Consider the following 13,238-nt stretch of genomic DNA (forward strand, 5'->3'; position numbering starts at 1 on the left):
GGGATCCTGGAAATTACAGGCCAGTTAGCTTAACTTCTGTCCCTGGAAAACTGGTAGAAAGTATTATTAAAGCTAGATTAACTAAGCACATAGAAGAACAAGCCTTGCTGAAGCAGAGCCAGCATGGCTTCTGCAAGGGAAAGTCCTGTCTCAGTAACCTATTAGAATTCTTTGAGAGTGTCAACAAGCATATAGATAGAGGTGATCCAGTGGACATAGTGTACTTAGACTTTCAAAAAGCGTTTGACAAGGTACCTCACCAAAGGCTTCTGAGGAAGCTTAGCAGTCATGGAATAAGAGGAGAGGTCCTCTTGTGGATAAGGAATTGGTTAAGAAGCAGAAAGCAGAGAGTAGGAATAAACGGACAGTTCTCCCAATGGAGGGCTGTAGAAAGTGGAGTCCCTCAAGGATCGGTATTGGGACCTGTACTTTTCAACTTGTTCATTAATGACCTAGAATTAGGAGTGAGCAGTGAAGGTGCCAAGTTTGCTGATGACACTAAATTGTTCAGGGTTGTTAAAACAAAAAGGGATTGCGAAGAGCTCCAAAAAGACCTCTCCAAATTGAGTGAATGGGCAGAAAAATGGCAAATGCAATTCAATATAAACAAGTGTAAAATTATGCATATTGGAGCAAAAAATCTTAATTTCACATATACGCTCATGGGGTCTGAACTGGCGGTGACCGACCAGGAGAGAGACCTCGGGGTTGTAGTGGACAGCACGATGAAAATGTCGACCCAGTGTGCGGCAGCTGTGAAAAAGGCAAATTCCATGTTAGCGATAATTAGGAAAGGTATTGAAAATAAAACAGCCGATATCATAATGCCGTCGTATAAATCTATGGTGCGGCCGCATTTGGAATACTGTGTACAGTTCTGGTCGCCTCATCTCAAAAAGGATATTATAGAGTTGGAAAAGGTTCAGAAGAGGGCAACCAGAATGATCAAGGGGATGGAGCGACTCCCTTACGAGGAAAGGTTGCAGCATTTGGGGCTTTTTAGTTTAGAGAAAAGGCGGGTCAGAGGAGACGTGATAGAAGTGTATAAAATTATGCATGGCATTGAGAAAGTGGATAGAGAAAAGTTATTCTCCCTCTCTCATAATACTAGAACTCGTGGACATTCAAAGAAGCTGAATGTTGGAAGATTCAGGACAGACAAAAGGAAGTACTTCCTTACTCAGCGCATAGTTAAACTATGGAATTTGCTCCCACAAGATGCAGTAATGGCCACCAGCTTGGATGGCTTTAAAAGAAGATTAGACAAATTCATGGAGGACAGGGTTATCAATGGCTACTAGCTGTGATGGCTGTGCTCTGCCACCCTAGTCAGAGGCAGCATGCTTCTGAAAACCAGTTGCTGGAAGCCTCAGGAGGGGAGAGTGTTCTTGCACTCGGGTCCTGCTTGCGGGCTTCCCCCAGGCACCTGGTTGGCCACTGTGAGAACAGGATGCTGGACTAGATGGGCCACTGGCCTGATCCAGCAGGCTCTTCTTATGTTCTTATGTTCTTATGAGATAGACCAATAGGCTGACTCAAGTCAGCTTCTTGAATTTTAATTGAATGCTGCGCCTTCTTGAGCTCCCCACACCTTTAAAACATGCCTGAGGTCCTCGGGTTAATGGGGCCAACAAAGTGTTAGCAATTGTGGCACTGCTGCCCACCTCTGCAAAATTATTCAAGCGCAGGTAAAATAAACGCCTCCCCAGCAGTCTGAAGTGGTACAGTCCAGCAAAACCTGCACCAGATCATTCTTTCGCTTCTGTAGCTCAGTGGGAACAATAACAGGACAACATTTGTAAAGGGCACAGTTGGGCAAATGGGGAACCATCTGATCCTCTGGCGTCTTGTAACTACAGGTATACTTTGGTTGGCATGCGCTGGAGGGTAAACCAGGGGAACAAGATAGGAACCAGTGAGCACAAATGCTACTAAGAGATTTTGTTAGAGCAGGTTCCTTTCTGGAAACTAGCAGAAGTATAAATTGATGGAATAAGGGTGTACCGGGACTCAGGAGCCATGTATCCTAGCTGGGCACATGGGACCTGTGGGAGAGTCTGACGGTTGGAGCTGGAGGTAAGGACTAGATTAATGGGTGGAGGGCCTTTGGAAAAATGGAACATGGACTGCCTTCAAGTGGATTCTGACTTTTGTTGACCCTATGAATTAGATCACCTGATTCGGGTGACCCTGACAACCACCATAGCAGAGGGGTAGAGCCAGGTACCAAGACAAATGGGAGGAAGGCAAGTCTGGCCCCACCATTAGACAAGGCACAGCAGCCACCTTAGGGGGTGTAAGCTAATTTGCCATGCTTAGGTTTAGTGGAGGATGCTGCCCCATTGCCAGCGATTTAATCAGCTTATGTATGCGGAGTTAGGCAAGGGCCGCAGCTCACTCACAGAGCATCTACATGCAGAAGGTCCCAGGTTAATTCCCCAATGGCACCTCCAGATACGTCTGAGAATGTCCCCTGCTTTACACCCTGGGAAGCTCTTACCAGCCAGAGTAGATAGTCAATACTGAGCTAGATGGACCAGTGGGCTGTCTAAGGCTGCCTCTGAAGTTCCTGTCTTGTCCCTTTTCTCAGGCAGCAGAATGTCTGGGCCAGCCCTGGAGGAAGGGGCAAAGGCTTATCAGAAGTGGTGATGGCCAGAAGAATTTCTGGTTTTTTTAAAGGACTTCCGAGGAAATACAGGCTTTGGTGTCACTGGAGCCACAGTAGTGATGCTCCTTCCGGGTCATCAGGGTAACAAAGAAAGCCCCAGACCATGCGGAAGGAAACTGATGTAATACTGGCATGAGAACCAAAGGCAGCATGGGCCTCTTGCTTTCCCTCAAGGATGCTCTGCTGTTATATTCAGCAGGGTAACACAAGGACCTCTCCACCATAGCAGGGGTCTGTGGAACCTGCGGCTCTCCAGATGTTGCCGGACTACAACTCCCGTCAGCCCCAGCAAGCACGACCAATAGCTGACGGGAGTTGAAGTCCAGCAACATCTGGAGGGCCGCAGGTTCCACAGACCGCTGCTATGGTGGCGAGGGCCTTGCATTACCCTGGCGGGGCATGTAAGCTGCAGTAGCAGCGGCGGCACAGTGCCCTTCTTCCTGCATCCCGGAGAGAACACCCTCCATGAATTCAGCCCATGGTCTTTTTCAAGGGTGTCCCTCGCCCCCATCTAGTGTCTGTGAGTTCCACAGTTTCAACTTCTGCGCGAAGAGCTTTTCGGGAAGCGGCGGCTGCCCAGATTCACATACTTTAGCAACTACACCCCCCTTCTTTTCTTGCCTAATTGTAAATCAATCTCTTAAACCTTGACGGAGGGAGTAGCGGAAACAACCTGTGGTTCCTCCCCAAGCGACGGGGGGAAAGGTCCTCCCAGCTACGGGCCGGCTCCTCTCCTCCAGAGCATCTCCCACCAGTCACCCTGCCGCCGCCGCCGCCGCCGCCTCCCCGTCGTCTGGCCTCGTGTCGCCCCGCTCCGCCTCCGTCTCGGCTCCCCCCTCCTCCCTTGAGGTGGGTGTGTAGCGTTTTCATTCAGACTTTTTGGCCGGCTTTCTCCGTGCGTCAGGGAGGCGTGACCAATCAGGAGCCCGGAGCCCGGGCCTCCGGAGCCCCATCCCCATCTGGCCATGGATCAGGTGACGTTCCCACTCGCCTATTTAGAAACGACCCCTTCGCCTGCCCGCGACGTTCCTTGGGTTGCTGCGCCGGAGCGGTTCTGTCGCTTGGCCCGGCGGTGCGCGCTTCTCTCCCGCTGGTCTCTCCTCTTCTCCTTCTTCTTCTTCTTCGGGAAAAAGTTTGGTGCTTTGCATTGTGCAGGCTCGTCAGCACCTCGCCCCCTTCACACACGCACGCATGCACGCAGCCCCCCACCGCAAAAGCAACAAGCTGGTCCTGCAGAAGTTGGGGCAACTCCAGCAGCTTCGGGGAAAGAGTTGAAGCGATGAGGGATTTTGCTGCCCTGCTGTGCATCTGCATCGGGGTTGCCTCGAGCGTGTCTCTGGAGGACTCCTTGCAAGCGAAGAGGGACGCTCCGGCAGGTAAACCAGGAGGATCGCTCCCTCGTAGCTGCGTGGCGCTGCGGTTCCGGAGCCCCTTCTGTGCTCAGCGTGGCCCCATGGATTGTCGCCACGGGGATCTGGGCACTTGCCGAGCTGCTTCGAAGCGTGACACAAGGCGCGCTTGGACAGCGGACGAGTAGGAGAAGGCAGTGCCGTGGACGATGGCTGGCTGTGTGCGTTGTGCCTGTGCGTGCATGGCGTGAAATACACCTGTGTGTGCTCGAATGGCTTTATACGTGTGGCCAGGGCATTCTCTCATTCTGAAGATGTAAACTTCATTTCCTGCATCTCCTGGCCCGGGGGTTGGGATAAATGACCTTTGAGGTTCTTTCCAACTTTATGCTTCTGCATCTAATTTCAAGAGGGGTGTGTGTGTGTGTGTGTGTGTGTGTGTGTGTGTGTGTGTGTGTGAGAGAGAGAGAGAGAGAGAGAGAGAGAGAGAGAGAATGTTAATGTGAAAAAGTGTATGATCATCTTAGCCAGTGTAGATTTAACTGATACAAATACTGCTTTAAGCCCTGTTGTTGAAAATAACCAGTTTTGTTCCGCAATAGAGGAAACTCGAGCATCTCTCCAGTGGGAGCAGATGCAAGCAGAGCCCATCTGCTTTGTGGTTGAGATGATGCCTGAATTTCACTTTCAGATAAGACAACAGGCAGTGGGAAGTGGGACTGTGATTTGCTGTTGCGCTGATTCTCCCGCTGCATCTTGTACTGTGTGAAAGAGTTATTGGGCTTGTGCCATTTTTTCCCTCTGCTTCTAACTCCCGTTGACTTCTGTCTAGCTTTCTTCTGTCTGTGAACTGGGGTCATCTGTCTCTTCCAAGTGTTTTAAAATCCTGATACAGAAGAATGCAATTTTCCGGGGAGGGTTTTGGTGCAAGCCCTGCTGGAAAGAATGGGAGTCCGACAAGGACGCAGCCATGCCCTTTTCTCTAACGGGACTTGCATAGGAGGACTTCACACTGGGTTGTGCCCTTGTAGAACAAGCTGGTGTTGCAGACGTTCAGGCTATGATGGTAGGAGTAAGCTCCATTGAACTTAGATGTACCTACTTCTGAGTAAAAATTCAGTTACACTGTGAATTGCTTTGGTTTAGCTTACAGTTATGATGACTATATGCTTGCACCTGATTTATAGCACCAGGGCTTCGGATTTAATGGAGCTGAGATGATGATGAAGGTTGCTCTGCTATTAGAAAGTGCGTAAAGAGAATATTTTGCTACATGCAGAGTTTTTATTTTAAATCTGGTTGGTTATGCTAATAAATACATCCTCATGGATATAGACAAGGTGTGGTGACAGCTAGTGCTTTTATTTTTAAGTGTAAAGTCCCAGGGCACAAGCCTTCATTGAATTTAACTGTCTGTTCAACAAGCCCTTTTTATGTGCAGTGATTGTGTGTCCTGGCGTGGTGAAAGAGAAGCACTCTACACAATCTCAGAAGCTGTTCTCACATTCTGGATCTCTGCTCTGAAAACAGTTTTACAGGGAGATCTAACTGTAATAAGCCCTGGCTTATATGAGGCTGCATCAGAGGCCATGCTTTTGCAGCATTGCTTTGATTCTGAAAACTAGACCTGCCTCTGCAAGTTCTTAAACACATGGTACAAAGCATGATGATGAGTGATGTGAGAATCCCATGCTCTGCCCATTTTCCTGGAAGCAAGCCCCGCTGAATGCAACAGGGCTTACTTTTGAATCAACACACATAGGATTGTGCTAAAGCCCTGAATGAGACGACAAGCAAGCTTCATATTCTAATGCTGTTTGAGCCATACGTTTTGTGTGCATCTAAAATCTCACTGCTCCTTTGCTTGATGTGCCTCTGATGCCCTCTGGTATCTTGGGGGCAACCTGTGAGACATCTTAAATCAGGGGCACTCTCTGCCTCTCCTGCTGCTGTGCATTTTCTCTAGGCTGTTGAACTGGTTCTGTGACTTAGAAGTCAGTCAAGTTGCCGCTAAGGTGTAACTCTATGTAGTTCTACTTGATTGCATCTGAAAGCTACTACTTCTGCTGTTATATTGTATACATGCAGTTTAAACTTTGAAGTAGTCCTTTGCTTCCTTAAGGTGGGAAAGGGCAGGTTTCATGGTTTTCTGACGCTAACATTAAAGTAGAAAAAAGCATAAATTAGATTTTTGCCTGGAAATAAGAAGATGGGTGTTGGTCAAGAGCCAGGACTGTATGCAGAGAGAAAGTGCATTCCTAACTGAATGATGCATATAATGAACAATAATTTTTCTAATTTGTTTAAAAGCCTTCATTACAATAGTCTTTCCTCAAGCTATTCTCTCTGTGTGTGTGAGTGAGTGAGTGAGTGAGCGAGTGAGTGAGTGAGAGAGAGAGAAATACTCATAGCACTCTGAACTGCTGCAGTTACTGAATCTGAAGGGTCTTGATGGTTGAGACATATAGCTGGAGTCACTTTATACATTTGGATGAGGACTGGATGGCTTGCTACAATTCTGTAAGAGATCATAGGACTGTACAGACATTACAGTGGTATATGAGGTGGGACACTTCCATTCCTTCCTCTACATGTTTGTAGCATCTTGTATGCACACAGCTTATGTATGTACAAATTGTGCATGCAGGTTTGAGCCTAGCACTTGGCACGGTTCCCAGTTGCACCCCAGAGCCTACCTGCATACAGCTTGCAGTTGTGAAGGTTCTATGCATATAGTACGTGGAACGCACGTAGAGAGTGTGTGAGGCTAGCGGGCATGATCCTGTGCTCCACTGTGTTCTTGCTGACTCTTCACAGCTGAAATGTGTGCACAGTCCTTATGCTTCAGCTCTCTACACCAGTTTTGCAGGTAGGCAAGGGCCCAGGCATGGATAGGTGTCAAGGTTTCAGTATGTTAAATACACCCAAGTTTTGATCATTTGGGGGTGGGGAGGAGAGAAATGGTTGTGTATTCTAAAATCGATATTTTTATGTGTGGGCTTGGGGGTGGGGAACCTGTGGCCCTCCAGATGCTGGTGGACTATAACTCCCATCATCCCTGACTATTGGCCATGCTGGCTGGTGCTGATGGGAGTTGAAGTCCAGCAATATCTGAAAGGCCACGGCCCACGGGTCTCCCGCATCCCTGATATAAAGGATCAATGTTGTTGGAACACTCAGAGTGAAGAAACATTGTGAGGTGTTCCCTTTAGGGAACTCTGAGTTTCTTTGATGAGAGGGGCCAGTAATATCAGACTGGCTTCCCTGAAAAACAACCTGCCCCTGTCTCAGATCTTCACCAGTAATTTGCAGTGGTAGGTGTCTGCTAGCTGTCCACATGCCCCACCTAACAGGTGCTGATGCGCACACGTAGCATGCGTGCATGCCGTCAACCAAGATGGCAGTGGAGGCTTCAGCCCCTTAGGGAAACCTTGGCCGCCATCTTGGTTAATGGCAGCCCTGCATGCGCACTGTGCGCAGCCGCAAAAGACAGGAGAGACAAGTAGGTGGGGCATGTGTGCCTGGTGCTGGCCCTGCTAATGATCCCTAGGATAGAATTTGCCTTTTTCACAGCTGCCACAGACTGAATTGACATCTTCATTGAGCTATCCACTACCATCCCAAGGTCTCATTCCTGGTCAGTTACTACCAGTTCAGACCCCATGAATGTATATGTGAAATTTAGGTTAAAAAAAAAATCTTAATCTTAAAAAGCAATTCCAACATAGACACAGACTGGGATAAATTCTGTTTAAAAGGCTTGTTGAAAGAGGAAGGTCTTCAGTAGGTGCTGAAAAGATAACAGAGATGGTGCCTAATATTTAAGAGGAGGGAATTCCAAAGGGTGGTGCCACCACACTAAAGGTCCGTTCCCTATGTTGTGTGGAACAGACCTCCCGATAAGATGGTATCTTCAGGAGGCCCTCACCTGCAGAGCGCAGTGATTGACTGGGTATATTGTTGTGAACTGCCCAGAGAGCTTTGGCTATGGGGCGGTATAGAAATTTAATAAATAAATAAAATAAATAAATATATAATGGGTAGGACAATCTTTCAGATATCCTGATTCTAAGATGCATCCACCTTAGGATGCTTTGAAGTCTTCAGACCTGTGGGGGTTCCTTTCCTGAATGTTTGAAAACCACCGACTTAGCACATTAGACATCTGGTGGGTGGGGGGAAGAGTCCAATGGGTAGAGTGTCCCCTTTTGGGGCAAGGTTCTGGAGCGGGTGGTTGCCGGTCAGCTCCAGGCGCTCTTGGATGAGACCGATTATCTGGATCCGTTTCAATCCAGTTTTAGGCCTGGTTTTGGCACTGAAACAGCCTTGGTCGCCCTGTACGATGACCTTTGTCGGGAGAGGGACAGAGGGAGTGTGACTCTGTTGATTCTCCTTGATCTCTCAGCGGCGTTTGATACCATCGACCATGGTATCCTTCTGGGGAGACTCGCGGAGTTGGGAGTTGGAGGCACTGCTTGGCAGTGGTTCCGCTCCTACTTGGCGGATCGTCGCCAGAAGATAGTACTTGGGGAACATTGCTCGACACCTTGGACTCTCCATTGTGGAGTCCCTCAGGGGTCGGTTTTGTCCCCCATGCTTTTTAACATCTACATGCAGCCTCTGGGTGCCGTCATCAGGAGTTTTGGAGTGCGTTGCCACCAGTATGCTGATGACACGCAGCTCTATTTCTCCTTTTCATCTTCTACAGGTGAGTCTGTGGATGTGCTGAACCATTGCCTGACCGCGATAATGGACTGGATGAGAGCTAATAAACTGAGACTCAATCCAGACAAGACTGAGACACTGTTGGTGAGTGCCTTCCCTGTACAGATGGTGGATGTTTACCCTGTTTTAGATGGGGTTACACTCCCCTTGAAGGAACAGGTTCGTAGTCTGGGGGTGCTTCTCGATCCTTCCCTGTCTCTTGAGGCGCAAGTGGCCTCGGTGGCAAGGAATGCATTCTACCATCTTCGGTTGGTAGCCCAGCTACGCCCCTATCTAGACAGGGATGACCTCGCCTCAGTTGTTCATGCTCTGGTAACTTCTAGGCTGGATTACTGTAATGCGCTCTACGTAGGGCTGCCCTTGAAGACAGTTCGGAAACTTCAGCTAGTGCAAAATGCAGCAGCCAGACTGCTGACGAGGACCAGCCGGTCAGCACATATAACACCTGTTCTGGCTCATTTGCACTGGCTACCTATCTGTTTCCGAGCCAGATTCAAGGTGCCTTACACGGCGTGGGACCGCAATATCTTGTGGAACGCCTCTCCCACTATGAACCTACCCGGTCACTTCGCTCAGCAACTAAGGCCCTCCTCCGGGTACCAACTCATCAGGAAGCCCGGAGGACAGTTACTCGATCTAGGGCCTTTTCTGTAGTGGCCCCCGAATTGTGGAATAGCCTCCCCGAAGAAATACGCCTGGCACCTATGCTTCTATCTTTTCGGCGCCAGGTTAAGACCTGGCTATGCTCCCAGGCATTTTAATGTGTTTAACTTTTATATTTTTGTTTTCCTTGTTTGTATTTATTATGTTTGGTTGATTTTATTATGATATTTTGTATTTTAATCTTTTTGTACACCGCCCAGAGAGCTATTCGCTATGGGCGGTTTAAAAATGAAACAAATAAATAAAATAAATAGAGTGGACAAAGCTGTTATATTTGAACTGGGAGTTCAAATCTCTGTTCAACCAATGAAATTTTACTGTGTGGGCCGTCTCTCACACAGGATACAAATGAGATAATATTGCCAGAAGGGACGTTCTCCAGCAGTTTTGTCCTGTCTGCCTGTGGACAGGATCTTCTCTTTTGTAGTCATCATACAATGCCTAGTTACCAAGATGATATAATAAATTGTTCCCATATAATAAACAAATGCACAGTATTAGTGGCCTTTCCAACAACCATACGAGGTGGGGCGCAGCTGCCTCTTGAAATATAGTCGCTTGTCCAACATCACTCAGCGATTTCCCCAAGGGAGGTTGGCCATTCTGTCTGTGGGAACTGCAGCCAATTTATGTAACAGTAATCTCTACGGCAGGGGTAGGGAAACTTTTTCACCCTGAGAGCCACATTCCTTCCTGGGCAATCTTCCAGGGGCCACTTACCAGTGGTGGGTTAGGCCAGAGGCAAGTGTGGGCAGGGTCGGAACAACCGTTGTCAAATTTACCTTTGCATAGTAGACTGGTTTCTTCACACTGATGTAGCCTCTCTTATCCTCCATCTAAGCAAGCGCAAGTCATCATCAGAGTTGAAGGACACATCGCAGCCAGGCAAAAACCACCCAAAGAGGGTGTAGAGCAGCCTTTCCCAACCAGTGTGCCTCCAGATATTGTTCCCATCTTTCCTGACCATTGGCAATGCTGGCGGAGGCTGATGGGAGTTGTGGTCCAACAACATCTGGAGGCACACTGGTTGGGAAAGGCTGGTGTAGAGTAACGCTGGTGAGGGGTGAGACCTGGAGACAGTCCCAAGGGCTGGATACAGAGGCCCAGGAGGTCTCATGTGGCCCCTGGACCCGAGATGTCCCACCCCTGCTTATAAGTCATGAGCTCTTGGGCATATCTCTGTTGACTTGAAGAGTTGCCAGATGTATCTTATAGCCAGGCTTCCACAGGCAGGGGAACATCAAAAGGCCCAGTGTCCACAGCCCTGGCCTTCCTCATTCAGCACACAAAAAGCCACAACCACAGGACTGTCTGGCTGCTTCTTATTTATTAGGGACGGGAAGCTGCATCACACCCACACTTTCCCCAGTGAATATTCCCCCACAGTTTACACCTTGCCCTGTAGCCTAGCAGCCCTTTTCCCCACCAGGCCCTCTCTTCCCCAGGCTTTCCCTTCCTCCGTTATATGGGACTCTGAAGGTGCACTGCCAACAGCTGCCTGTGTCCCCAGCTGTTCCTTATTTGGCTTGTCTCCCAGCCATTCTTCATCCTCAAACTCTGTTGGCCAGGGACCTGATCCAGCATCCACACAGGAGGAAAGCCAATGAGGTAGTTCCTTCACACCAGGGACGCCCAATGTGGTGCCCTCCAAAAATTGCTGGACTCCAGCTCTCATCAGCCCCAGCTAGCACAGCCAATGCTCAAGGATGATGGGAGTTGAAGTCCATCAAAGGAACATAGGTAGGAAGCTTATTCCGTTGGTCCATCTAGCTCAGTATTGTCTATACTGACCGGCAGCAGCTCTCCCAAGGTTTCAGACTGCAAGGGGACTTCCCCTGTCCTCCATGGAGATGTCAGGGATTGATCTGGAACCTTCTGCATGCAAGCAGATGCTCTCTCACTGAGCTATGGGTCTTTCCTGAATCTGCATCTGGAGGACACCATATTAGCTTACCCGTTATACCTGGTGGTTGAGAAGGTAATCATATTAGCTTGTAACCTTTAGTTCACAGTTGTGGCCCTGTGTAAAAGAAATGTGGAGAGCTATGCACCAGATATGGAAGCCCATCTGTCTTCTGAATAAAGGAGAGAAGGGTGCCTATTCCATCTTGTAGAGTAGTTTTGGTAGTAACTCATAGTAGTGGCTGCCAATTCACTAAGGATTAGACTTTACCTTTAGATCTTTATAAACCTCCCATGGTAATTACACAAATTATTCATCCCCTGCGAAGTGATACTAAATCACAAATGCTTATGTTTCAGATGGAGGCATTTCTCAGCTGCTAAAGCCGGAAGAACCACAGAACGTTCACAAGTGGCTAGTGAAATTCAATGTCCGCCCCTCTTTAGACCCAGAAGACAAAGGCTGCTACCTCACCATTGGCCAAGATCAGCAGCTGGAAGATTGCAACTTCAATGTGTCTGCTAAAAGCTTCTTCATTATTCATGGATGGACAGTAAGTAAAGTGGAGCTCTTGACTGCTCCAGGTTGCTCTTGGAAAAAGAGGAGCTGCCCAGGTTGCGTGCATCCTATGTAGGGTTGCCAGGTTCAAGGCCTGAGACTGATCCTGTATCTTTAGGAGAAGAGAAAATCAGCCAAGTGCAAGTGTTCTTGCAACACTGTAATGGGAAAAACCACAAGGTGGAATTCTCCCTTCCCCCTGGACAACTTTTAAGGATACAGAAGAAGACCTCTTGGTTGCCAGGCCCAACCTCCTTTAAAAGTTGTGCAGGGGGAAGGGAGGATTCCACCTTGTGGTTTTTTCCATTATAGGGTTGCAAGAACACCTGCCCTTGGCTGACTTTCTCTTCTCCTAAAGGTACTGGATCAGTCTCAGCCCTTGAACCTGGCAACCCTAATCCTATGATACTTTAAGTTCAACACAGAGCACCTTTGCCTTGTTGTGATGTGGCTTCTACACCAGCTGTTTCTAGATATCTCTATCTCTAGGTTTCTGAAATGAGAGTTCTCCTTTAAATCACTCCCTATTCTTTGGAAAGGTGCCATTGGATGAGCTGCTATGATGCTAGGCAGGGCAGGCAAAAGAACCTATGGAAGCAGGGGCCTGGGGAAGGAAGAGGAAGAGGCCTCATTAATTAGTAATCCTTGTCTCAGAGCCTCAGAATTCTTGCGTTTTGCTCAGAAATCTCATCGTAATGGAGGGGAGTAGGGGACAGGACAAACTCCAACCTTAGCCTCCATTTTGTGTCTGTGCACTGGGACTGACAGATGCTATTGGAGGTCACTGATTCATAGGGTCACCGTAAGTTGTAATTGAGTTGAAGGCACATAACAACAACAACTGGGACCCTTAGAATAATTGCAGTGTAAGGATGGATCTGTCCATTTCGGTTATCTCAGTTTCTAATTCTTCCACTCCAAAATTCAGTTTTCTTTATTTCTGCAGCATTTTGCAATTTTTAAAAAAATCATCATGAAAATTCATCAATAGTGCAAATTTTTCCTAATAAACACATTTTGTATGCAGTTTGGACTAATGATCACATTTTTGCAAGCAATTTCTCCTAATATAATATAATGCTAAAGGGTCTGGAAGAGGCCATATTGGGTTTGGGAAACCAGGAAGAGGCCTAGCCCAGACCTTGCTCCCTGGAGGGCTTCCCATCCCTCTTGTCTCCCCAAACCCTTTCAAATTTGGCAGAACTTTGGCTAATACTAATACTTTTAACCTATATACCTCTTTACACTTTTCAGAGCACTTCACATACATTAATTCAGTAAGACTTAAATAGCAACACTTCAAACTAACTCAGTGTTATCTCCAGATTGGGGATGGGGAGCTGATGGTCATTGAGAGTCCATAAGAACATCA

At 47.9% G+C, this 13,238-nt stretch overlaps 1 protein-coding gene across 1 annotated transcript in view; it reads left to right on the forward strand.

The window, feature by feature from the left end:
* The first annotated feature begins 3,647 nt into the window (after positions 1–3,647).
* The window catches only part of LIPG (lipase G, endothelial type), a 36,038-nt gene continuing 26,447 nt past the window's right edge, over positions 3,648–13,238 (forward strand). Inside the window, exons 1-2 of the mRNA XM_061614332.1 lie at positions 3,648–4,044; positions 11,668–11,861. Coding sequence (XP_061470316.1) covers positions 3,948–4,044; positions 11,668–11,861 — 291 coding nt within the window. The 5' untranslated portion in view covers positions 3,648–3,947. The remainder of the gene's footprint in view (positions 4,045–11,667; positions 11,862–13,238) is intronic.

The sequence above is a fragment of the Rhineura floridana genome, chromosome 1 (assembly GCF_030035675.1).
Source record: "Rhineura floridana isolate rRhiFlo1 chromosome 1, rRhiFlo1.hap2, whole genome shotgun sequence".
Taxonomy (NCBI): domain Eukaryota; kingdom Metazoa; phylum Chordata; class Lepidosauria; order Squamata; family Rhineuridae; genus Rhineura; species Rhineura floridana.